The 25,929-nt window shown below is 42.2% G+C and overlaps 1 protein-coding gene across 3 annotated transcripts; it reads right to left on the reverse strand.

Moving 5' to 3' along the window:
- Nucleotides 1-38: 38 nt before the first annotated feature.
- On the reverse strand, nt 39-19,433 carry LOC109904125 (BAG family molecular chaperone regulator 5-like). Of its 3 annotated transcripts, none has more exons than XM_020501288.2 (3): nt 19,249-19,433; nt 4,345-5,187; nt 39-4,210 (listed from the first exon to the last, which is right to left on the reverse strand). In XM_020501288.2, the coding sequence occupies exons 2-3, from the start codon at nt 5,151-5,153 to the stop codon at nt 3,673-3,675; spliced, it is 1,347 nt and encodes a 448-aa protein (XP_020356877.1). In that variant the 5' UTR covers nt 5,154-5,187; nt 19,249-19,433; the 3' UTR covers nt 39-3,672. The 3 variants fall into 3 exon arrangements, with proteins under 3 accessions (XP_020356877.1, XP_020356876.1, XP_020356875.1); XM_020501287.2 differs by lacking the exon at nt 19,249-19,433 and adding an exon at nt 14,607-14,949; XM_020501286.2 differs by lacking the exon at nt 19,249-19,433 and adding an exon at nt 12,060-12,261.
- Between the last annotated feature and the right edge of the window lie 6,496 nt (nt 19,434-25,929).

Consider the following 25,929-nt stretch of genomic DNA (forward strand, 5'->3'; position numbering starts at 1 on the left):
ACAATCAACTTAGTCAAAGGAGACTGGAGAAACAGATAGTCAAATGAAAACATTTAATACTGTACCTTAGACACATTGCTGCCATATGCAAAGTAGGCAAACAAAAATGTTCCACACAGTGAGAAACCCAAAATGTATTTATTTTATTTCACCTTTATTTAACCAGGTAGACAAGTTGAGAACAAGTTCTCATTTACAATTGCGACCTGGCCAAGATAAAGCTAAGATAAAATATGTGCTATATATATATAACAAAATATAGGTTAAAAAAAATAATAATCTGCTTTGGTAAGTAATAAATAAAACATTGTTTGACAAAATTGTACATTCTACCCCTAAAATTGTATGTAATTTGTTGTTTGCTCAACCAACACTGAAGTCATGTTCACATGGATGTAACTGATGCATATATAGTTCAGATAGAAAGCACTACTTTCAGATAAGAGCACTGTTCTATTTTTGCAAAGTTGGGCCCGACAGCTGACACTGATAATGAAGTTGCAGGCAAGGCTACCTCATCACGTTACCATGAGCAACCATGACTGACTCATGTCCGCTACACAGAGAAAGAGGACTAGAATTAGAATAGACAGTGTTAGCCTACGATCTGGCCTTCTACTCTTAAAAAGGGGTTTGGCTGACAAATGACCCCTTCACAGAGGGGTTCCCATCTAACACAACAGACCGCATTGATAGAGCAACAAACAATAATATACTGAAGATACTATAGATATCTTAGTAAATTCACATCGATGTACAGTGCATTCGGAAAGTATTCAGACCCCTTACCCTTTTCCACATTTTGTTGTTAGCCTTATTCTAAAATGTATTAATTATATTTTTTCCTCAATCTACACACAACACACCATAATGAAAAAGTGAATAGGTTTAGACATTTTTTCAAATATATAAAAAATAAAAAACAGAAATACCTTATTTACATCTGTAATTAGACCCTTTGCTATGAGACTTGAAATTGAGCTCAGGTGTATCCTGTTTCCATTGATCATCCTTGAGATGTTTCTACAACTTGGAGACCACCTGTGTTAAATTAAATTGATTGGGCATTATTTGGAAAGGCACACACACACACACGTCTATATAAAAGGTCCCACAGTTGACAGTGCAAGTCAGAGCAAAAACCAAGCCATGAGGTCAAAGGAATTGTCTGTAGAGTTCCGAGACATGATTGTGTCGAGGCACAGATCTGGTAAGGTGTACCAAAAAATTTCTGCAGCATTGAAGGTCCCCATAATTCTTAAATGGAAGACATTTGGAACCACCAAGACTCTTCCTAGAGCTGGCCGCCCGGCCAAACTGAGCAATCGTGGAAGAAGGGCCTTGGTCAGGGAGGTGACCAAGAACCCGATGGTCACTCTGAAAGAGCTCCATAGTACTTCTGTGGAGATGGGAGAACTCTCCAGAAGGACAACCATCTCTGCAGCACTCCAGAAAAATTAGGCCTTTATGTTGGAGTGGCCAGACAGAAGCCACGCTGTGTGGATGTTTTTCAGGGACTGGGACTAGTCAGGATCGAGGGAAAGATGAACGGAGCTAAGTAGAGAGAGACCCTTGATGAAACCCTCCTCAGGAGGGACAAAGGTTCACCTTCCAACAGAACAATGACCCGAAGCACACAGCCAAGACAATGCAGGACTGGCTTAAGGACACGCCTCAATGTCCTTGAGTGGCCCAGCCAGAGCCCGGATTTGAACCCAATCGAACATCTCTGGAGACCTGAAAAGAGATGTGCAGCGACGCTCTCCATCCAAACTGACAGAGCTTGAGAGGATCTTCAGAGACGGATGGTAGAAACTCCCTAAATACAGGTGTGCCAACCTTGTAGCATCATACCGAAGAAGAATCAAGGCTGTAATGGCTGCCAAAAGTACTTCAAAGTACTGAGTAAAGGGTCTGAATACTTTTATATACATTTGCAAAAACGTCTAAAAACCTGTTTTTGCTTTGTCATTATGGGGTATTGTGTGTAGATTGACGATGAAAAAAACAATGTAATCCTTTTTAGAATAACGCTGAAAAAGTCAAGGGTCTGAATACTTTCCGAATGCACTGTACATGCCTAGGAAGGAAAGAGATTGTATGGTTATTGGCAAAGAACATTACTTCAAATCAACAAAAATTGACAGAATGGTACCTTATTTTGTATTGGTTAGTTTGAGAGAGCATTAAGCTTGCTGTGTGAACACCCCTCCATTGCATGAGTGCCGCACTGAACACAAGTGTAATCGAATAATCTCACTTCAGATGACCCATGATTGTGATGCTGGATTTCCCTGTTTGTATGCCATATGTTTTTCTATAGCAGCAGAGAAGGTTTGAATAACCTCTGTCATTTTGAGAGTGTGCGAGTTTGTGGGAGCTATCCGAGGACTGTTCAAGCTTTGTTAGACCTATGCACTATCTGCCAGACATTCCATGGTCAGTTTACAAAGAGCTGTCAGGTGCAGCGCTGAGAATCAGTAAAAAGTGCACATCTCAGAGTGTAAGTGCTCGGGATGGTGAAAAATATGATGAAAAGAAAGGCACAGATTTGGGCTTTTTAACTAATAGCTTCCTAACTCTGCTGCAACTCTGCAGAAGTTTTAGACTGCTCTGTCCACTGTGAACACTGTCACCAGCTATAATAATACACGCAACACCAAATCAGTGACCCTCTACGGGGCTCTCAGACACATTCCTCTGACAATAGAAAGCGACAGACAAAAATGAAACCTAAACCACCTTCACACTATTTTTCCCGTTCACTAGCCTCGCAAACACACATTCAACATTTAGCTACAAATTACAAACAGGGCAATTATCGTGTCCACAAATGTTCATTCTATACAAGGTCTTTAATAACATACCATCCTATTGACAAATGTTTTCACAGGCCCTTTAACTCTACATCCTCCTTCTCCTCATTATTGTAGGACAGTGGTTAAAGCCGTAAAGAAGCTCTCCTTTTCATTTGTCATCTGAATGGTTGCCAGAAACAGCTGTGTACGTCCAGGGTTAGGGTAGTTTGCGCCAGAAGTGTTGATTAAAGCATTACCAGGAAGAGACACAGAGCAAATGGAAGTGGAGAAGCAACATGAATAGAGGAAGATCTTGTCTCATAGTACTGATGTAAACTCGGTTCATCTCAGTAAAGAAGTATTTTGAGACATCATGTACATCATTTGGCTGAGTAAATTTACAACTGACCTCCAAAGTAATCAAGCTAAACATGGATGCCATCGAGATGTAATTACTCTAGTCCCACTCCTGCATTTGAAAAACAGACAAAGTGACCATCTTAACTACTCTGACCACCACTATAACAGGCTTCAGTGCTTTTGGCCGCAGGCTTTGCAACCACAACCCAACAACAACACTGATCAAAACGCACACACATACAGTAGATTTCAAAAAGATGCTCTGTAAACTTTAAAAAGCACATTGTATGTCAGAACACTATTCTCCAAATTCTATTTCACAAAAATGTTATTGGGTTGTTCCCCCCACCCCCCACAGGCCAGCAACAATGACAAAGAGACAAAAGCGCTGCTGCCGTGCATTCTGGGATTTAGACAATATTTACACACCCCAACTCTCTTAGAGTGATGATGCACCAGTTTATATACAATTCCATTGGGCATCCTACAGCTACGTCCAGTCTTTTCCAGTGGATCAGTATTCCCACTCATCTGTCTTCATGTCCAGAAAGCTGAGGATGTTCTGGGCAAACTTGACTGCTTGCTTGCGGGCCACCTTGGTCATCTCATCGCCCTGTGGGTCAACTGCGTCCAGAGCCAGCAGCTGTTTGGTCAGAAGCTCCTCCAGCAGCCTGTAGCTCTTGTCGGCCTGCTTGCCATTGAAGCAGAGTACCTGGGCCTGGAGGTCTGACAGGCTGCCCAGGACTATCCACACAGCCCTGTGTTGTGAGGGCTCGTTGGGGCTGGGCTGGCGGCAGATCAGGGCCTCACGGAGGTCCAGGAAGGTGATGACAGCCTGGACCTCCAGCACGGCACGCCGCCGGGCTTCACGGATACAGGGGTTACGGGCTGTGTCTACCTGGTCCAGATGTGTGAGGAGACTCTGGAGCTCAGGCTTGGGCCTGAAGAGGTCACCCACCCCACAGTGTCGAAGGACCTCCCCCTGCAGCTGGCCCACCCGACCACGCACCGCCTCAATCTGACGGATAGAGTCATTTTGCCCCAAGTCATACCTGAGAAAAGATATATACAACACAATCACATTTTTGAGACAAGTTGTATCTGAAAGCATGTAAACACATGCATACTGTATTTCCCTTCTGTATTATTACTCCAGAGCGTTTGTAATTCTAGTAAAGCTGAGTACCTGCGCGTATCGTCTCCCTCTCCCTCCAGGTCCAGGTGTTTGAGCAGGCTGTTGATCTCCTCCACCACCTGTTTCCGGTAGTTTCTGACCGCTGCGTTCCCCGACACGTCCAGGGCATCCAGCTCCACTAGGAGCTCAGTGAGCACACGGGAGAGGTGGGCACAGCTATCCCTCCCACTCAGCCCCATCAGCAGTGCCACCAGCTGGCTGCGTGCCCCACTCACCTGCACCATCACCTGGTTGATCCTCTGCACGGCCACATGTGTGTCTTCCGAAAGGGGAAGGGTCTGCTGCCGCGTGCGACCCTCGATCACGTCCTGCACGGCACACAGTCGTGTCAGGGCCCGGTAGCGAGCCTTGCGGAGGGGCACCCTCCCTCCTGTCTTTACCTGGGTGAGCCTCAGTATCAGCTCCTGCACGGCATCCACCAGCTCATCACTGATCTCTGCTGTGCCCCCAGCCTGCTGAGGCTCCACCACACCCTGCTCCACCAGCCTCTGGGCCTCCCTGCTCAGCTCCTCGATGGCCAGGCGGGACGGGTGGGTGGCGTTCTCCTCCAGGTAGCGCAACAGCCCCTCTACTTCTTGGGCTGCTCTCTTGCGTGCCCCCTGTAGGTCTGCCCTGCCCTCCGTGTCCACCTGGTCCACTTCCAGGAGCAGCTGGGTCAGCTCGCGCTCCAGCCGCCGGTACTCCCGCTCGTTCTTTAGCCCGCTGAAGGTGCACACTTGAGGGCCCAGAGACTGAACCTCCCGCTGGACCTCATAGAGCCTATTCATGGCTGGGTGCTGCTGCTGGCTGCCATTGTCCATCCTCTTCCCACCATCAAAGGGCTTCCCAAACAGGCTGTAAATAAGGCACAGCACTAATACATTAACAAAAGTTCAAAGCTAAAAAAACACATTGATCTATAGTCTGATTGGTTCAAACACATTAAGGAAATAAATTACACAAATGAACTTAACAAGGCACACCTGTTAAGGTCGCAATTGTAAATGAGAACTTGTTCTCAACTTGCCTACCTGGTTAAATAAAAGGTAAAATAAAAAAATTGAAATGCATTCCAGGTGACCACCTCATGAAACTGGTTGAGAGAATGCCAAGAGTGTACAAAGCTGTCATCAAGGCAAAGGGTGGCTGCTTTGAAGAATCTAAAATATATTTTTACTTTTTTGGTTACTACATGATTCCATATGTGTTACTTCATAGGTTTTGATGTCTTCACTATTATTATATAGCAAAAATAAAGAGAAACCCTTGAATGAGTAGGTGTCCAAACTTTTGACTGGTACTGTGTGTGTAAAAAAATATATATATATATATATATATTTTTTTTAATTGTTCATCCTTAAAATAGGAAAATATTAAGAAAAAAAACAGCGCTCCAGTATGAGGCTTGTCCAATTCCATATGTTAGGCCAGGTGTCCTTGTTTCCATTATGTAAATGTTGACCTAAGGCAGTGGCGGTCAGTGCATTTTAAGATGAGGACAATATATTTTTTATGAGCATGACTGTCATTCATATTGCATTCACCCAGCGCAATGTAACACGGCTAGGTTTAGGCTACTACATGATACTCGAATTGTCCCTACACCCATCATGAGGTTGCTACAACCTAGCCTATGATTGAAAGTTTACAACATGGGTACATATGTTGAGAGAAATGTGACAGACATTGACACATTCAATACCGCTTTGCACACTCTTGCCTGCATCTAGCTGATCTAGGGTGTAATCATTAGTCCAACAGTTGCAAATGAGAGTTTCTATTGGACAAATTCTGGTATGTTTATCCTCGTTTTGTTTGTTTCCGTTTAAGAAACGTTTTTCAACAGAATCAGCGGAACGAAGACACCCCTGATCACACACAAACACAGTTCACTTTCATAGCAGCCACATACAAACAGCATGATCCCTTTGATCGTTGTATAATTCCTTCACACATCTACATGCTAGCCTCCTCTCACCTTTTTCCTTCACTTGTGGAGTTCAGTGCACAACACATCAGCGGTCTGTGACCAGGCCAAACCTTCATATCATAACTGCTACACCGTTGTCACCATATTAGCTAACGTCAACACAGCTACCAGAACTAACGCGTTAGTAAACCCACTACAATCATGTAGTAGTGTACAGTCTGCAAGCAGTTTCAAATCAAACCGAATACAACAAGTTTTGACCTTACCGTGAAATGCTTACATACAAGCCCTTAACCAACAGTGCAGTTCAAGAGTTAAGAAAACATTTACCAAATAAAATAAAATAAAAAATAATTATAAAAAGTAACAATGTAAATGTCAATTTAAAATAGTCCGGTGGCCATTTGACTAATTGTTCAGCAGTCTTATGGCTTGGGGGTAGAAGCTGTTAAGGAGCTTGTCACGCGGTAGCAGAGAAAACAGCATGACTTGGGTGACTGGAGTCTCTGACAATTTTATGGGCTTTCCTCTGACACCGCCTATGATATAGGTCCTGGATGGCAGGAAGCTTGGCCCCAGTGATGTACTGGGCCGTACGCACTACCCTCTGTAGCGCCTTAGGGTCAGATGCCGAGCAGTTGCCATACCAGGCGGTGACGCAACCGGTCAGGATGCTCTCGATGGTGCAGCTGTAGAACATTTTGAGGATCTGGGGACCCATGCCATATCTTTTCAGTCTGAGGGGGAAAAGGTTTTGTCGTGCCCTCTTCAAAACTGTCTTGGTGTGTTTGGACCATGATAATTCGTTGGTGATGTGGGCACCAAGGAACTTGAAACTCTCGACCCACTCCTCTACAGCCCCATCAAATGTTAACGGGGGCCTGTTCGGACCGCCTTTTCCTGTAGTCCACGATCAGCTCCTTTGTCTTGCTCACATTGAGGGAGATGTTGATGTCACTGGTACTTCCTGCTTTAGTTTTTGCTTGAAGCAGGAATCACGAGTTTAGAATTATGGCCAGATTTGCCAAATGGAGGGTGGGGTGTGTGTGGAGTAAAGGTGGTCTGGAGTTTTTTTCCCCCCCTCTGGTTGCACGTGACATGCAGGTAAAATTTTTGTAAAACTGATTTAAGTTTGCCTGCATTAAAGTCCCCAGCCACTAGGAGCGTCGCTTCTGGATTAACATTTTCTTGTTTGCTTATGGCCTTAAACAACTTTTTGAGTGCGGTCTTAGTGCCAGCATCGGTCTGGGGTGGTAAATAGACGGCTACGAATAATAAGGATGAGAACTCTTGGTAGATGGTGTGATCTACAGCTTATCATAAGGTACTCTACCTCAGGCGAGCAATACCTTGAGACTTCTTTAATATTAGACATTGCGCACCAGCTGTTATTGACAAATAGACACACACCCCCACCCCTCGTCTTACCAGACATAGCTTCTTCTCTGTTCTACCGGTGCATGGAAAATCCCACCAGCTCTATATTATCCGTGTCGTCGTTCAGCCACAACTCGGTGAACATATGATATTACATTTCTTAATGTCCCGTTGGTAGGATAATTGTAAGTCATCAATTTTATTTTCCAATAATTGCATGTTAGCCAGTAGAACGGATGGCAGTGGGAGTTCTCGCTCACCTACAGATTCTCAGAAGGCATCCTGACCTGCGCCCCCTTTTTCTCAGTCTTTTCTTCACGCAAATGACAGGGATTTGGTCTTGTTCCCGGGAAAGCAGTATATCCATCTCGTTAAAGGAAAAAGCTTCTTCCAGTTCATGGTAAGTAATCACTGTTCTGATGTCCTGAAGTGATTTTCGGGTCATAAGAGACGGTAGCAGCAACATTATGTACAAAATAAGTTAAACAACACAAAAAAACGAACAAAAGAGCACAGTTGGTTAGGAGCATGTAAAACGTCAGCCATCCTCTTCGGCAGCATCTTTTATCCATAAAACCAAAAGCTTACCTTGACTTGGAAGAGTACCAGTGTTGGATAGCCATAACTAGCTAGCTAACATAGCATCCCTCTCTGTTTGAGTAGGCTAAACTAGCAAGCTGCATTCGCTAGCTAAGTGAAAAAAATACAACTAAATATCTCTTGCTTCTCCTTCATTTTTTAAGAAATTAACTTGTTCAAAACTGTTCAACTATGCACTGCAGTGCTAGCTAGCAATAGCAGATTCATTCTCAGATCATTTGATTAGGTGGACAACATTTGAATATTGTATTATAGTTTTATCTATAAAGGATAACTTTAATATTTCACTATTTTGTAAACTATTTATTATATTTGACAAAATAAAAAAAGACTTGAACAAGCAGCCTTTGTCCACTTATTTCCTCCAATGAGCTACTGGAAGTGTACAATCCTAATTTGTTAGTGACCGCTTAACCAACAAGAACCATGCAGGCATGTCCTAAAAACAGGCAATAAATTTATTCAACTTTCAATGATAACACGAGCAGGACAATCATTCAACTCATTACTGAACGTAGGCTATAGATCTAGGCTCAGTGCCGGCTACTATTTCAGCTGTCCAAGACTGTCTAATGAACACCACTGAACTAAGTCTAATTACTGCAACGACAACAAAGCGGTCTTAACACCCCAGGTCAGAAATAACCATAATCGAGTTACATTCTTCAGAGAAAGTCTGACCTGACAAAAAAAGGGCACCCCACAGAATGAAATCCCTCACTCAAAGATGACTGTTGGCATAATTGTATCAAATAGTCAACATCATTACTTACAAAAACTCCAGAGGGAATTAGTAATATCAAGCTGGCTCCGGTAAGAGAACACACCAGTAGCCTAAATTCTGTGCCATCGGCATCCAGGCTCCAGACACAGCAGATTGGGAGGCTCTCAAAATATTTACTGCTGCTGTTCCACAGTGATGTGTCTGTGATGTCACAATATACAGGGCATTCTTAAAGATGAAGTTTGTAAACTCACTTGGTCTATCTATTCCGATTTCAGAATAACTGATTACATTTACGAACGAGCAACATCCGACCGGGGTCAGTAAACGTCAGCAATTATTTTTAATTTAATGGTTGCCTGTAGCACAGTTACAGTCACCAACGCTCTAGACATAAAAACCACCTAACCAGCCCTGCTGGGGCGAGTAACATGGTCAGAGTGAGGTGTTCTCATTTGTGTCTGAAAGTAGCTAGCCAGTTAGCTTGGGTGCTTGACTGCCGTTGTGAGGTCAGAACGCTCGGATCAACCCTACTCTCCAGCCAGAGAGTCCAATGTGTGCTCTGAACGGTCCGAGAACAAAACACTCTGAATTTACAAATGGACAATCTGAACTCTGGCACTCCAGAGTGAATATATGAATGCACCCAGTGCGTAAATGTATATTGGGGATTTTCCAAAGGGGATTATGGTGAGAAAGTCTGGATTGAGTAGTCATTATGGGGTTACTAGGGTCCATTTAAACCATATTCAGACAGAAATGTTTTAATTCGGACTATTGGTAACATTGCAATACCATTCAGAAAATAAACCCAAATTAGAAGCCTAAAATACTGTCGGTGTGACAGTTTATAGCAGGTGTGGGCAAATGTTTTTTAAATTGTTTTAATCAATTTGCGGGGGCCTCCTGCGTCACTACAGACCCGGGTTCGATCCCAGGCTGTGACTGGGAGACCCATGAGGCGGCGCACAATTGGTCCAGCATCGTCCGGGTTAGGAGAGGGTTTGGCAGGCAGAGATTTCCTTGTCCCATCGCGCTCTAGCGACTCCTGTGGTGGGCCGGGCACAATGCACGCTGACACAGTTGTCAGGTGTTTCCTCCGACACATTGGTGTGACTGGCTTCCGGGTTAAGTGGGCATTGTGTCAAGAAGCAGTGCTTGTTTCGGGTGACGCACGGCTCTCGAACTCCGCCTCTCCCGAGTCCATACTGGAGTTGCAGTGATTTATTTATTTTTTTTACCTTTATTTAACCAGGCAAGTCAGTTAAGAACACATTCTTATTTTCAATGACGGCCTGGGAACAGTGGGTTAACTGCCTGTTCAGGGGCAGAACGACAGATTTGTCGTTCTCGGGGGTTTGAACTCGCAACCTTCTGGTTACTAGTCCAACGCTCTAACCACTAGGCTACGCTGCCGCCCCGTGATGGGACAAGACTGTAACTACCAATTGGATACTACAAAATTGAGGAGAAAAAAGGTGTAAAAGAATTTGAAGTGCCCGGCGGGCCGTACTTTGCACCCCCCTTGGTCTTTAGCCTAAATCTTTAGTGTTACCTCAGGGGAGCCATTGGAAAAGGTTGAGACAATTTAGGCCTAGGGTCTGTAGTATTACCCTATTCACACACATTTGTCAGAAAGGACAACAAGCAGCCTGTAACCGAGGGTTAACAGAAAAATTAAAGACAACAGGCCTCATGGGAGAATCAGACACTTAGCCACTAGGTTACTTGTCTTTTGAATTAAAGGCCAATTGCAGTCTAAATTCATTTTTTCATGTGTTTTATGTCATATTGTACAACAGGTAATGAAACTAACACTGTAAAAGTGTGAAACTATTTGATCAGTGTTATTTCCTGATAGTTGCTGGTTGAAAAACAATCTACACAGGACCTTCGAATCAGCCTGTTTGCATGGATGGGAATCTCAGGTTCTGGTGACAGGCAATTTTTGTACATTTTAAAAATGAAAAAAATATAACAGTAAGATACTTAATTGTTAACCACAAAGGGAGATGTGACATTGTGATACGACATTGATATAAAAACAGTTGCATTGGGCAATAACAAAGAGGTTTCCAAACCTCTCTGCCATAACCGCTAGTTGTTATTTTTCCCCATCCCCACTCAGACCACTCCAAGTCAGTCAAGATAAAAAATAATTTTGCTCAATAGCTCATTATAATGGACATCCATTATAATGAGGAACTTAATTGTTACCCAGAAATAGCTGCATTGGGCCTTTAATATGAGACACAATAGTTAGAAAGACCATCTCAGACAATACTGTGTTGCTATTGTACTTCTATCTAAAAGAATGGTGACAACCATGGGCTGAATCCACTCAATTGACAAGTAGACTTTCATAACAAAATCCTATTGACAGGAGTGCATGGTTACACATTACACAACCACCAAAAACATTGTTTATGCTTGGAACGTTGAATAAAACTGCCTACATTTAATTTTGTTGTCAGTTTAGGATGCCTAAATAAAACTAAAATGGCTAGTCAAGCCTCCCAGATGTGTCGGGAGTAGACATATATTGTTATGGCATCCTGGATTTAGAGGGCTTCAATCCAGGATGCTACCAGCGAATGCCCCTTTTCTGGACACAATGGGGCAAGGCTACCTGTGAGGCCAACAGCTTACAAATAAAACATTGCCTGACAGAGATCGCGATCCGAAAGAACACATCAAAATTGATGTCTCCTTAGGGCCACCAACTTGACTTATACGTTTACGTAGTGTATTTATCTATTGATACCTGTAGTCTAGAATTGATTAACATAGTGTATGATAATGCTCCTTGTCTGAGACCCCATTCTCCAAAAAGCGTTCTAGAACAGTCCCTCTTCAAACGCGTAGCAACCCACTGAGCAAATAAATACTGTTCATTCATAATAGTTCTACATACCTACAAAAGGGCTTTAAGCATTGTCATTGTAAGCAGACACTCTAATCATTTAGGCTTGCAATGCTGCCACTATCTCTCAAACAAAACGCATTTTCAATCTGCCAGTTGCTAGGTTCCTGTTTCAATGTAACAAACGCCAGCAATGTCTCACTACCTTCCCAGCTGCGCATGAAATGTCTCACCTTTTCAAAGCGCCAAAGACTTTTGCGCACATTTCTAAAGATGTCCGTTTCCATCAGCTAACCAACTATGATCGTACGCGCTGTAGTGTGTAATCCAAATTAATATTGTTTGTCTTTATGTAGCTATGCCGGCTATTTCGTTTTCAATGGCTGATTCACCTCGGTACAGTACTGTCGTACAGCATTAAGCACTGCGTGCTTTGTCGCCCCTCCCAAGCACCAATTCAGAGGGTTTGTTCACGCGCGTCATAAACTAGGCTTCAGTGAACTGTAAAACGGGATCGTGGCCATATTTTAGCAGTTTGATAGTCTGCTATTGTCAACATGATACGTTGTAACTTGTAATCACTATTAAACCCAATTAAAAATACATTCTATTTACATTGAACTACAAAAGAAGATCTCTAATTGGCACCTGGCAGCAAGTTGAGACCAACTGCTGCTGCTAGAATACCACTATGACAAAGATTCAATTTTCACAACTGTATCATACATTGCCAACTTCCATATCCATGAAGAGTATTTGGGAGATAAGCCTGCCTATGCACAAAATTGATTAGTTCAGGGGCTTAAACTCATGAGAATATAACATTACAAAATATTCAGACAGAAGTGTATAGCCCTAGAACAGACAAAAATAATTTAGTGATGGTCAGCCATGACATGTACAATCTGGAAATTTGACCATGATTCATAACCAACAGCTGGCAACGGTGTTCGTGGGGACTGTGGAGGATGGTTGGTCACTGAATAAACCAATAACCTGGGTCCCCTACTTATGCAGGTGTCGCTTTAGAGTTTAGAAATCTGCATTTTCAAAATGCAAACCATCAAAATATTTGCATTTTAAACACTTTCACTTGAGTTTCATATTGAAAGTCCGCTGTTTTGCTTCAAGAGTAATCAGGCGCATGCAACTATAGTATTCCTTCACAGAAAATACATTAGAAAAGGTTGGTGACTACTGCACTAAGTCAAGCTCACGGAGTCAAAATGCAAGCCGATATCTACCGCTAAGATTTTTTTAAACATGACTTTAAAAAAAAAAAACGTAAGCCTATGCAACATTAACCTATTAAAAACAGTACTGTACCAATGTGGTCCATGCAGTAGACTATATGCCCAATACATTATCGACACCTATTGGCTTTGCATGAATTGCCCTGCCATTTTTTATATTCAATTTCAAAATTTGAGATTGGCTCTATGATTTCACCGGTAATAGATCAGTTGTTGTATTACTTGTGAGGCACAGCTGAGTGAGAATACATTTAAATAATTAGCTTTTTATTTTACTGGGCTGATGGTGCTTGCATCTGATGGTCAGTCTCAGCGGAGGGCAGCAGACTCAGGGTTCGCGTCTAAATGTCCCTCCACTCTCCCCTTCTTTAGCTGACATTGACCAAAAAGGGACAATGTCTTCCAGGTGATAGCTTAACTCAAGTCGCACTGCATTATTTCTGCCTCATGCAGAAATTCATGTTCTCACAAGTGTGAACAGAGAAAGTGAAATATTCCTAGATATATATTAAATAAATAAAAAATAAGACTCAAGCCGCTAATAATAACAGTGCAAGCCTATAGATACACTTTCCTACTAATTCATTATAGCTGCAGTGCGGTTTGTAGCGCAAGTGGAAGAAAGAAAATGCTAATTGTATGGCTTTTTTTTTTTTAAGTTATGGTAATTACATATTTAGCCAATATTTGTAACATGTTGAGCCTGAATAGGCCCCGGGTGTCTTCTTCATTGGCTGCCTACTGAATGTGAGATGGTGTGACCCTGGCCAATGGACATATTTGTAAACACTATGACCGGTGGTACAGTGGAGGGTAAATGCACCACGGTCAGCACCTATTTTTCTGCAACTACATCACTAACTGTGACCTTATAGCTAGCCCCTATCTCAAAAGGATAATCTACAGGCCTATTAGACCTCAATCTGAGGAACCTGGGGGGGGGGGGGTCGTGTTCAGTAGTGGGTGGTGTTCAGTAGTACAATACAGCCAACTATATTTTCTTATTGGACAAGTTCATGTAGTTGTGAGCAAAAGGTCGCAGCGCTTTCATATTGCCGAGTCAACATTTAAAAGTCACAGGGCCCCATTCGAATTCCTTTAAAAAAAGTGCACTTTCCTTCCTCAGTAATCACTGGTAAACGCAAGGGCTCCACCAGATGGCTTTCACTTGCCCAGTCATTTCGAAATTCGAATCAGTAAATGAAGAGGAAAGGAAATACTACTTTTTGTAGAGTTCCAACGGGGCCCCAGTTGATGGAGGACAATGAAGCCTCTTTGTGGGCCAGGGACACTGCTGGTTAACAAGGGACTCCCAGTCACTTCAGCCGAAGTGCAATAAATCCACATATATTAATGAAATCATCAATGTGGCGTCAACATTTTTTGGTATTTTATGTACAAGCTAAATGTAGGCTAGCTAACGTCGTAGAAATCCAAACGGTGCTAGGTAAATAAAAACATTTGATAATAAATACACATAATAAACTGTACGGAATATGTGATAAGCTTACATGCCCGTATTCTTACCTGCATAACCAACGTACAGCCATAGTAGTGAAGAGATGGATACAATACTAAACATTACAACGCACAACCACAAACTGAGGTGTAGATAGCTACTAGCTGGCTAGCAAGACATTTTCACAGGGGGTTGGAATGGGAAGAACGTCCCGGGCGTGACAGGCTGGCCAAGCGGGATCGTAATGACCACATTTTTTGAATATGAACAGGCTTGTTAGGCGTTTAATTCGATACACATGCGGACAATGCAAACAGCTAATATTACACTAGTGCTGCCGCAGACAAAGGGTTCTGTTACAGAATTTGACAAAGTAATCAGAGAGCATTGTTGAATCGGTGTTATACGTTGTTCGTCCAACCTAATTTCAATGCAGGAAGTACGTGGACCGTCCTCAGTCACGTGGTATCTTTGCAAGTTGGCCACACCTATAGCTCAGTAGTCACGCACACGAACTAACACTAACTTCGAGTTGGACAGTCGGAGCTCCAGACAGATGCCCGAGTTTCCGCTTTGAATTTAGACTTGGATGACCATTCAAAACGATTTTTCCCAGTTGGAGCTCGTTTTTTCCCTCTTTTTCTCAGTTGTCTTGAATGCACTGAAGTCAGAGATTTCCGAGTTCCCAGTTATTTTGAACGCGGTCTAACGCCAACTATGAAACAAGGGTTGATACCAGTGGAGGCTGCTGGGGGGAGGATGGCTCATAATAATGGTCGGAATGGAGTTAATGGAATGGTAGCAAACATACCATTCCATTCACTCCATTCCGGCAATAATACTCTGTTCCAGCAATTATTATGAGCCGTCCTCCCCTCAGCAGCCTGCACTTGTTGATACCTAACTCTTATACCTAAACCTGGTAAAGACAAGATATACACTATATAGACAATCTGTGCCCTGAGACATTACTTAATGTAGATTGCAATGTGTTTACCCATGTGATTGCTAACAGAATGAAAGAGGACATGCCACATATAATAAGTAACACTCATCTGGATTCCTTGAAGACAGGTCTATACATAACATTAGTCTTGTCCTGGACCTATTATTACATACATGATTAATTATGATGTTTTTGGTGAAAAATGTGTAAAGGTGATTGGAATGTTACATGATGGTATAAATAGATTTAAAGTGAAGAGAGGAATTTGTGTCGCAGCTCACTATTAATGTTCATGAATTCCTTATAAAGGCTAGTCCGAACATCCAACCTTTAAATGTCTATTCCTCAAGAACACAGCACAGATTCCAGCAGTATTAAACATTATTATTATAAAAATTGTAAAAAAGCTTCTGGTTTACATTTAAATATGACACATTTCCACAGTCTAGCAATGATCAACAAACAGTTTGACAGAGCTTGAAGAATTTGAAAAATAATGGGTAAATGTTGCACAATCCAGGTGTGAAAGCTCTTAGACTAACCCAGAAAGACTCACAGCTGTAATCACAAAGGGGCTTCTACAAAGTATTGACTCAAGGGTGTGAATACTTACAGTACCAGTCAAAAGTTTGGACACACCTACTAATCCAAGGGTTTTTCTTTATTTTTTACTATTTTCTACATTGCAGAATAATAGTGAAGACATCAAAACTATGAAAAAACACATCAAGGCAAATAAAGTGGTGGCTACTTTGAAGAAGCTCAAATATAGCTTATATTTTGATTTGTTTAACACTTTTTTGGTTACTACATCATTCCATATAACAACTTTGCACACTCTTGGCATTCTCTCAACCTGCTTTATGAGGTAGTCACCTGGAATGCCTTTCAATTAACAGGTGTGCCTTGTTTACAGTTAAATTGTGGAAATTCTTTCCTTCTTAATGCGTTTGAGCCAATTAGCTGTGTTGTGACAAGGTAGGGTTGGTATACAAAAGATAGCCCTATTTGGTGAAAGACCAAGTCCATATTATTGCAAGAACAGCTCAAATAAAGCAAAGAGAAACGACATTCCATCATTACGTTAAGTCATGAAGGTCAGTCAATCTGGAAAATTTCAAGAACTTTTAAAGTTTCTTCAAGTGCACTCGCAAAAACCATCAAGCACAATGATGAAACCATCAAGAGCTGTGATGAAAATGGCTCTCATGAGGACCGCCACAGGAAAGGACACCTCAAGAGTTAACTCTCCTGCAGAGGATAAGTTCATTAGAGGTACCAGCCTCAGAAATTGCAGCCCAAATAAGTGCTTCACAGAGTTCAAGTAACATACATATCTCAACATCAACTGCAGAGGCCTTCGTGGTCGAATTGCTGCAAATAAATCACTACTAAAGGACACCAATAATAAGAAGAGACTTGCTTGGGTCAAGAAACACGAGCAATGGACATTAGACCGGTGGAAATCTGTCCTTTGATCTGATGAGTCCAAACTTGAGATGTTTGGTTCCAACCGCCGTGTCTTTGTAAGACGTGGAATTGGTGAACGGATGATCTCCGCATGTGTTGTTCCCACCATGAAACATTGAGTAAGAGGTGTGATGGTAAGAGGTGTGCTGGTGACACTGTCAGTGATGTATTTAGAATTCAAGTCACACTTAACCAGCATGGCTACAGCGATACGCCATCCCATCTGGTTTGCGCTTAATGGGACTATCATTTGTTTTTCAACAGGACAATGACCCAAAACACACCTCCAGGCTGTGTATGGGCTATTTGACCAAGAAAGAGAGTGACGAGTGCTTCATCAGAAGACCTGGCCTCCACAATCACCCGACCTCAACCCAATTGAGACGGTTTGGGATGAGACCGCAGAGTGAAGGAAAATCAGCCAACAAGTGCTCAGCATATTCCTTCAAGAGTGTTGGAAAAGCATTCCAGGTGAAGCTGGTTGAGAGAAAGCCAAGAGTATTAGTAAATAATAAAGAAAAACCCTTGGTACTGTATGTAAATGAGATATTTGTGTATTTAATTTTCAATAAGTTTCCAAAAATGTCTAAAAACGTGTTTTCACTTTGCCATAATGGGGTATTGTTTGTAGATGGGTGAGAAAAAATATATATTTAATCTATTTTGAAATCAGGCCGTAACACAACAAAATGGGGAATAAGTCAAGGGGACACCCCTTCAAATTAGTGGCTATTTCAGCCACAACTGTTGCTGTCAGGTGTATAAAATCGAGCAGACTGCCATGCAATCTCCATAGACAAACATTGGTAGTTGAATGGCCAACACTGAAGAGCTCAGTGACATTCAACGTGGCGCCGTCATAGGATGCGACCTTTCCAACAAGTCAGTTCGTTAAATTTCTTGCCACCATTGGACACTGGAGAGGTGGAAACGCGTTCTCTGGAGTGATGAATCACGCTTCACCATCTGGCAGTCCAAACGGCTTCTCCTATAGACATCCCCGATCAAACTTGTAGGCAATGTCATGGCAATGTTGGTTAGATAACACGTCATCAGGTCTAACGGTCGACTCGCGCCGAACTGTGCATGTCCTCATATAAAGTTGTTTTTGACGAAAATGAAAACGTGTCAGTTTGTCACTCTCATAAGATTGGAGTGATAACAATTTCAACGACTTAAGGCTCTAATCTAGGTTGGCGATTAGATTGATAAAATTAACAATTATGGAAGAATTGTTCACTTCTCTCATTGACTTTTCAAACCCTTAACCCCAGGCTGATCTGTTTGGTCTGTTTCGCAAGCGTTCCGGGAAGTCTTCCGATGTTGCAGTTTGTTTGTCTCCCAAACGGGACATACTGGCGATGTTAGAGTATCTAAATGACTGCAGTCGACTGCCGACTGACTTGATCTACAAATCATCTTGCATCATAAAGACACCTTGTCCTAGAGCAGCCTTTCTTACAGTATGGGTTTGGGTCGCGGACCTGTTAATGGTGGGTCGCGACGTGTCACAGTAAATGTATAATGAATTAATGAATTGATTTGGCCAAGTGCAACTGCGGTATCTGTTCAGTTCGCTCTCTGCTCAGTTTGGCAGCTGCGTGAGGGAGATGCCTGTTTGCTTCGCGGTTTACCAGATATTTTTCTCTTGAGTTTTCTTGAAGATCATTCCGCTACACACGCTGTCGTTGTGATGCAGATGATGCGCTGTGCAGTGTTGCCAACAAAGCGACTTTGTCGCTATATTTAGCGAGTAATTCAGACCCCTCTAGAGACACACTCTAGAGACACTCTAGAGACACAATTTTTTAAAAGCGACTAGCGACAAATCTAGCGACTTTTTCTGGTGTTCTTGGAGAATGACGTGAAAGCATGTATCGTTCTTACTCTTCTCAACGAGCAGCGGGTGCCAATGAGCAGCGGGAGCAGCGGGCCCCACCCTGGGCCCCACCCCCGTCCCAAAGCACTCACTGGTGGCCCAGTCCTCCGCAGCAGTCCCTACCAGCTGCAGTCAGAGCAGGAGATGCTCATCCCTCCGCGTCCAGACTGCAAATGAATCGAGGATGCCGCTGCTGGCTGACCCCACCCTGGCTTACATTCAGGGCGGGATGTAAATGTTTAAAAAAAAAAATAAAAAAAACGAAGTAACTCTGCCAGAGTCTTTTGGCCCACTTTTGCCGGTCCCAAGCCCGGATAAAGGAGGAGGGTTGGAATTGTGACATAAACAAAAACAAGAATCGACAGAAGAAAGTTAATTTGTAGTTCTAAACATATTTAGCGTGTTTTTTACTCACCTTTTGACTCTCCCACGACGTTATACAGCGTCCATCACAATTACATGAACATCCTATTATGCAAATTGGGTTATGGCGTCATTTAGCGACTTCCAGCGACTTTTAGGACAACCAATAGCTACTTTCCTTACTGAGGAGTTGGAAACAGTCTGTAAGCCACTGACTTGTCATTCCCACTCGCCAAATGGACCCATGCTCGCAACAACTTCTGACTGAGCTCAATCGTCATAGAAAGCCAATACACCAATGAGTTTCTCTCTTTCATACAAACTTTGAGAATTAACGAGGAACTCCCTCAATGTGTTTTTTGCGGGGAAGTGCTTAGTAATGAGCCAATCAAAATGAACAAATTCATATAACGACACGTCCTGACCAAACATCCACGGCATGACATATACACAGGGAATGCTTCAGGAAACACTGCTTCGACAGTGGAAAAGTAAGCCAGCTAGCAAGGCATTGTTGTCATTTTATAAAAGGCAATGATAAGCAGAAATAAGGGAGTACTATCTCATAGTAGTATATGTGAGTTTCTCTTTCAAACTATTCCCTGGTCTTGTACACAGCTAATAGCTAACGTTAGCCAAAGCAAGCTAACTAGCTACTGATGCAACCCTAGTAACAGTACAGATGAAGATGACAAATGATCAGGCCTACTGTACATCTTACTGTAGAAGTTCTTGTTGAAAACAAGTCTAGGTTGGAACCGTTGCTGTTAAAATACAAGTCATTTTTTATTCTGAACTGGAATAAACTGAAGCAAGATACTTTTTGAGGCAAACACACACAGTTCTGGGTTGCTCAACTACAGCAGGAAGCGGTATCCTGCCTGACTGAGAAAGCAGTAGATGTTCTGGTCCTGTTTGGCACCACGTACCTATGTCCGTCAGGGTTCTCAATTCTAGATTACTTAAAAAACAAGTACAGAAACAGTCTCAATGCTGAGCATGACCTCAATGTTGCACTGTCAAAAACTGAGCCCAGAATAGACATGCTTGTTGAAAACTTCAACCAGCCGCACACCTCTCATAAGGACTGTGTGTGTGTTTTCTGGTCTACATCCATCCGTGTGATTTAAAAAAAAACTTTTTTCAAATTGAACCTATTTTAACAAGACAAGTCAGTTAAGAACAAATCATTATTTACAATGACGGCCTACCCTGGCCAAACCTGGACGACGCTGGGATAATTGTGTGCGCCCTATGGGACTCCCAATCACGGCCAGATGTGATACAGCCTGGATCAATCAGTTTATTCCAATTTATTCCATTTTAACAGCAACAGCTCCAACCTATACTTTCTCTCGACAATAAATTCTACAGTAAGATGTACAGTAGGTCTGATCATTTTTCATCTGTACTGTTACTTAGGGTTGCACTATCAAAAAGCCTGTCTGTTTTGTTATGCATCTGTGTGATGTGATCAATCAGTTTGTTCCAGGTCAGAATTAAAAGTATTGATTGAATTTTAACAGCAACAGTTCCAACCTAGACAGATATGTAAGAGTTTTTAATGGGGGAAATAAACATGACTAGCTATTATATTTCATTGTTATTTGTTTTGTCGATATTGCGTTTGTTTTAGGCATAAGGGCAATGAAATGTACCAATATTTACGTATAGTTGCATATGTTCCTAAACTTGGGTCCCAGGAAAACACAGAATTTCTAATTTGGGTCCTAGGCTGAAAAAGTTTAAGAACCCCTGCCCAAGAGGGATGGTGGAAAAACGATTGGAACCATTTCTCTGTTTGACCGCTAGTTTTGGGTCACTTTTCCATTAGAATTTCACATTGTTTAAAGAGAGATATCATTCATGCAAAGTAAGGGACTGTATAGGGAGTCTGCCTCCAGGATAATATGGTAAAGTTGACCTCATGTATAGGCCATGGACAAACAAATAAGACCAAGGATATCCAAAATCCATCAGATTAACCGTTTTTAATGAAGCTAGCAACGCTGATAGCAAATTCATTTTATGAAAGAAAAACATTATCACATTGGGAGAGAGCGCTTCATCAACTTTTCAGGTTGTTTAGAAAAGTGGTTCCCAAACTGTATTTGACATTGTGTCGTTATTTTGCTGGACACTAGATGGTTGGAAAATAGAAATTGAGTGTTTGAAAATGTGAAGAAAAATATATATATATGTTTCTATTTTTTTTAAATAGAAATATATACATATTTTTTCTTCACATTTTCAAACAGTCCATTTATATTTTCCAACCATCTAGTGTTCAGCAAAATAATGACACAATGTCAAATACAGGTAGCCTAGTCAAATAATTAACATCCAATCACATTAACCGTTACTCTCTCGCAGCAATTCCACTAACGGTCCTTATGTCGCCAAACGTTGCTGCTGTTCATGTTGGTATCTGTACTGATGGCGCAAAAGCCATGACAGGGAGACATAGTGGAGTGGTAACGCTCGTGCAAGCAGTTGCTCCCGAAGCCACTTGGGTACACTGCAGCATCCACCGAGAGGCTCTTGCTGCCAAGGGAATGCCTGACAGCTTGAAAGATGTTTTGGACACAACAGAGAAAATGGTTAACTTTGTTAAAGCAAGGCCCCTGAACCCTCGTGTAGTTGGGTGCGCAATTACGCAGGTATTTTCCCGAAATGGATGACACAAACAACCGGATTCGTTATCCCTTTCATGCCCGGACTTCAGTCCACTTACCGATATCTGAACAAGAGAGCCTCATCGAAATTGCAACGAGCGGTTCTGTGAAAATTTAATTTAATCAGAAACCACCGACAGATTTCTGGATTGGGATACGCTTAGAGTATCCTGCCTTGGAAAATCGAGCTGTTATGACACTGATGCCATTTGCAACCACGCACCTATGTGAGAGTGGATTCTCGGCCCTCACTAGCATGAAAACTAAATACAGGCACAGCCTCCTTCTGCATGACACCTGCTACATGCTGCTTCCTTTGTCACTTGAGCTTCCTGTATGCTTGTGAGGACGACTCTTTCCGCCACCTCTGTCTCATGAGCCTCCTCTTGTATGCTTGTGAGGAAGCCTCCTGCCACCTCTGTCACCTGACAGACCACCTCCTGCAGACCACCTGAACTAAATTCAGCATCTGCTGCTTCCTCAGTTGGAGCTGGGTCTAGAGTGAAGGAGAGGGGCACTCCTCAATGTGCACCTCTCCTTCACCCTCTTGTTCTCTCTGTCTTTCTCACCTAAAACTCCTACATCTGCTTCCCTGTCCTCTCCTTCAAAAATAGCCAATTGAAGACTTTAAACCTGTTGATATAAAACAATGTCGATGTATCTTTAATTGCTACAAACCTTGTGATTGACTTACTTCTTTTTCTACTACACCATGCACCTGAGTCAGTATGTTCGCAGCAGCCACTCAATATTAGTGATGGCTGTTTAACAGTCTGATGGCCTTTAGATAGAAGCTGTTTTTCAGTCTCTCGGTCCCCGTTTTGATGCACCTGTACTGACCTCGCCTTCTGGATTATAGCGGGGTGAACAGGCAGTGGCTCGGGTGGTTGTTGTCCTTGATGATTTTTGTTGGCCTTCCTGTGACATCGGGTGGTGTAGTTGTCCTGGAGGGCAGGTAGTTTGCCCCCAGTGATGCGTTGTGCAGGGCGGAGCAGTTGCCATACCAGGCGGTGATACAGCCCGACAGGAAGCTCTTGATTGTGCATCTGTAAAAGTTTGTGAGTATTTTTGGTGACAAGCAGAATTTCTTCAGCCTCCTGAGGTTGAAGAGGCGCTGCTTCGCCTTCTTCACCACGCTGTCCGTGTGGGTGGACCATTTCAGTTTGTCCATGATGTGTACGCCGAGGAACTTAAAACTTTTCACCTTCACCACTATTGTCCCGTCAATGTGGATTGAGGGCTGCTCCCTCTGCTGTTTCCTGAAGTCCACGATCATCTCCTTTGTTTTGTTGACATTGAGTGTGAGGTTATTTTCCTGACACCACACTCCAAAGGCACACACCTCCTCCCTGTAGGCCGTCTCGTCGTTGTTGGTAATCAAGCCTAACACTGTAGTGTCATCTTCAAACTTGATGATTGAGTTGGAGGGTATTATGGTAAATGCTTAGCTGCAGTCGATGAACAGCATTCTTAGCAACATCCCCCAATAACGGAGAACATATTATAAAATAAAGACCCAGACTTTATCCTGTCCTATGAAACATTAGAATAAAGACCCAGACTTTATCCTGTCCTATGAAACATTAGAATAAAGACCCAGACTTTATCCTGTCCTATGAAACATTAGAATAAAGACCCAGACTTTATCCGGTCCTATGAAACATTAGAATAAAGACCCAGACTTTATCCTGTCCTATGAAACATTAGAATAAAGACCCAGACTTTATCCTGTCCTATGAAACAAAAGGATGATGACCCACACTTTGTCCTATGAAACATTTTCAGTTGCTGCCCTCAAAACCTGATTGATCTTTTGAAGCTCTGCTCTAATGCTGCACATGGTGTATGTCTTTCTTTTTTAGACCATTTTCCTATTGAGGGGATGCATGCACAATGTGCTCTTCCAGGTTGTGATCAAATGCTCTACTTTCATGGGTTCGATATGTTCTATATGTTTCACCATGTTAACAGGCATTTAATAAATGTACAGCCTTTTGAGTTTGATGCATATAATTATAGTAGACTATATTTTGTGGTATTCTTACAGAACAGAACATAAGTAGTTGCCTACAATGTTTTACAGACATCTACCATAATTTAAGAGGTATTTAATGGTGTTCTACAACTCGATAAATTACTTTGCAATGACCTAGTGTCATAAATGATGGCTGCTATTGATTATGCAGCATACCCTGGGATGGCATTGGATGTAATATGGCTGGGCACATTAGTAAACTAACTAGCTAGACATGCTGCCTCATGCTAGTTGTGTTAAACCAATCTATAGATTTGTTTCATTACTGGGAGCTAGCATGTTTTATCTATCAGTGATCATTGCTTTGGTGATTGATTCGATGGGTAGTCATGGATACAGCACACTACTGATTACCCAGCCAGCCAACGACATGCCTCACCATGCAATAATTACTCCAAATGCATCTTCTCATTATTTATTACATACATTTTAACGTCTGTTGGAAACTGGAACAGGGATTTTCCTCCCTTCAATTTTACAGTAAACAAGTTGATTCACAGAAGGAGTACTAGTAGTGGGAAAACTTGCAAAGAAATCGATTTCTAGCTATTTAAGCCAAGTACTTTTTTGTGTGTGAATTAGCTAGCCAGCTAGATATCTACTTGGGACAAGGTAGCTACTGCCAAGAAGAGGATGAAGACCATTTGTGCCTTACTGAATATGCATAACGTTCATTAGGAAAACAGCCACTATCTAGTGCACTCGTCCTAAACAAAATAATCTCTATAAACAATTAGGTAAGTCAAGTCTACCAAACTTAGTGCACTCTGTTTGTTGTAGATTCTATTTTTTGAAACAGTAAACTGTATGGAGATCAAATGTTTCCTTTATGAAAAAATTAGCAGAATGTCAGCCAAAATCCATCTAGCTCAATTTTCTCCCACTGCCGTCCATATGGGAGTGAGAGGAAACGCCAACCGGATGTCTCACATTTATACATCCAGTGAAATATCTGTCTCATCTATCTGTGGCCACGCAATCGTGGGTGAATAGGAAGTAATGAAGAGGGCTGAGGACACACCCCTGGGGGGCACCTGTATTAAGAGTCAGTGTGGAGGAGGTGTTGTTGTCAAACCTCACAACCTGTGGTCTGTCTGTCAGGAAGTCCAGGATCCAGTTGCAGAGGATGGTGTCCAGGCGTAGGGCTCTGAGCTTGGTGTCGAGCTTGGAGGGAACAATCGTGTTGTGATACACTTTTACTGTGTTTCCTGGTTATTTTACTTAATTTCCACAGCATCTGGCTAACATAAGCCTCCTTGGCCATTAAATGAAATATCCTATGTAGCAACAGCCAAGCTAAGCAGGAACCTATTAGAAAATGTGTGTTTTGAGTGAGCTATAATAAATATAGACAACACATTTTACCCAACAGATGGCAGCACTGCACTGTTTCTCAAATATTCAAGTGACTATGTAATACAGTACTGTAGTAGTGTATTCTTTAAAAAAAAACTGTGATGTGTTCTAAGGCTTTTTCTGTTTCTCCATTTAGGAAAAGGATACCTTCATCCTTTCACAACACAGAAAGTCTTGATTGAGAGAGATGAGAAAGGTAAGCTGATATTGTGCTCTGAAAGTATAAAGGATATCAAACTGATTGATGATAAGGGATGGCTGAAATGTGTCTTGATGTTGTTGTTATTTTTCACTGTTTAGAGGCCGTCTTACTAAAACCTTTATTAAGTTGCAATAAGTACGTTAGGAACTATGACTTAGAAATGATCAAACGGGTGCAAAAGGAATATGTGAATATGATAATGAGTTGTCTCCTATTTATTGCTGTATTGTTGTCTTTGTCATCCCTCCCCTCATTGACAGGGACTGGTACAGACGTAACTTCAAAATCACCTAGCTTACGGGCAGAGTGGCTTTCCACGACATCTGGATAAGGCTTACAGAGAGAAGAGGCTGGAAGAAAGGAAGCCTTACCATATGATACTCCTATTTGCCACATCTTCTATTTAAGCCTACTAGAGAGCATGTTCCCTCGGGCCTGGAGGGAAGCTAAAGTCATTCTGCTACC

This window comes from Oncorhynchus kisutch, linkage group LG14 (assembly GCF_002021735.2).
Source record: "Oncorhynchus kisutch isolate 150728-3 linkage group LG14, Okis_V2, whole genome shotgun sequence".
Lineage (NCBI taxonomy): Eukaryota > Metazoa > Chordata > Actinopteri > Salmoniformes > Salmonidae > Oncorhynchus > Oncorhynchus kisutch.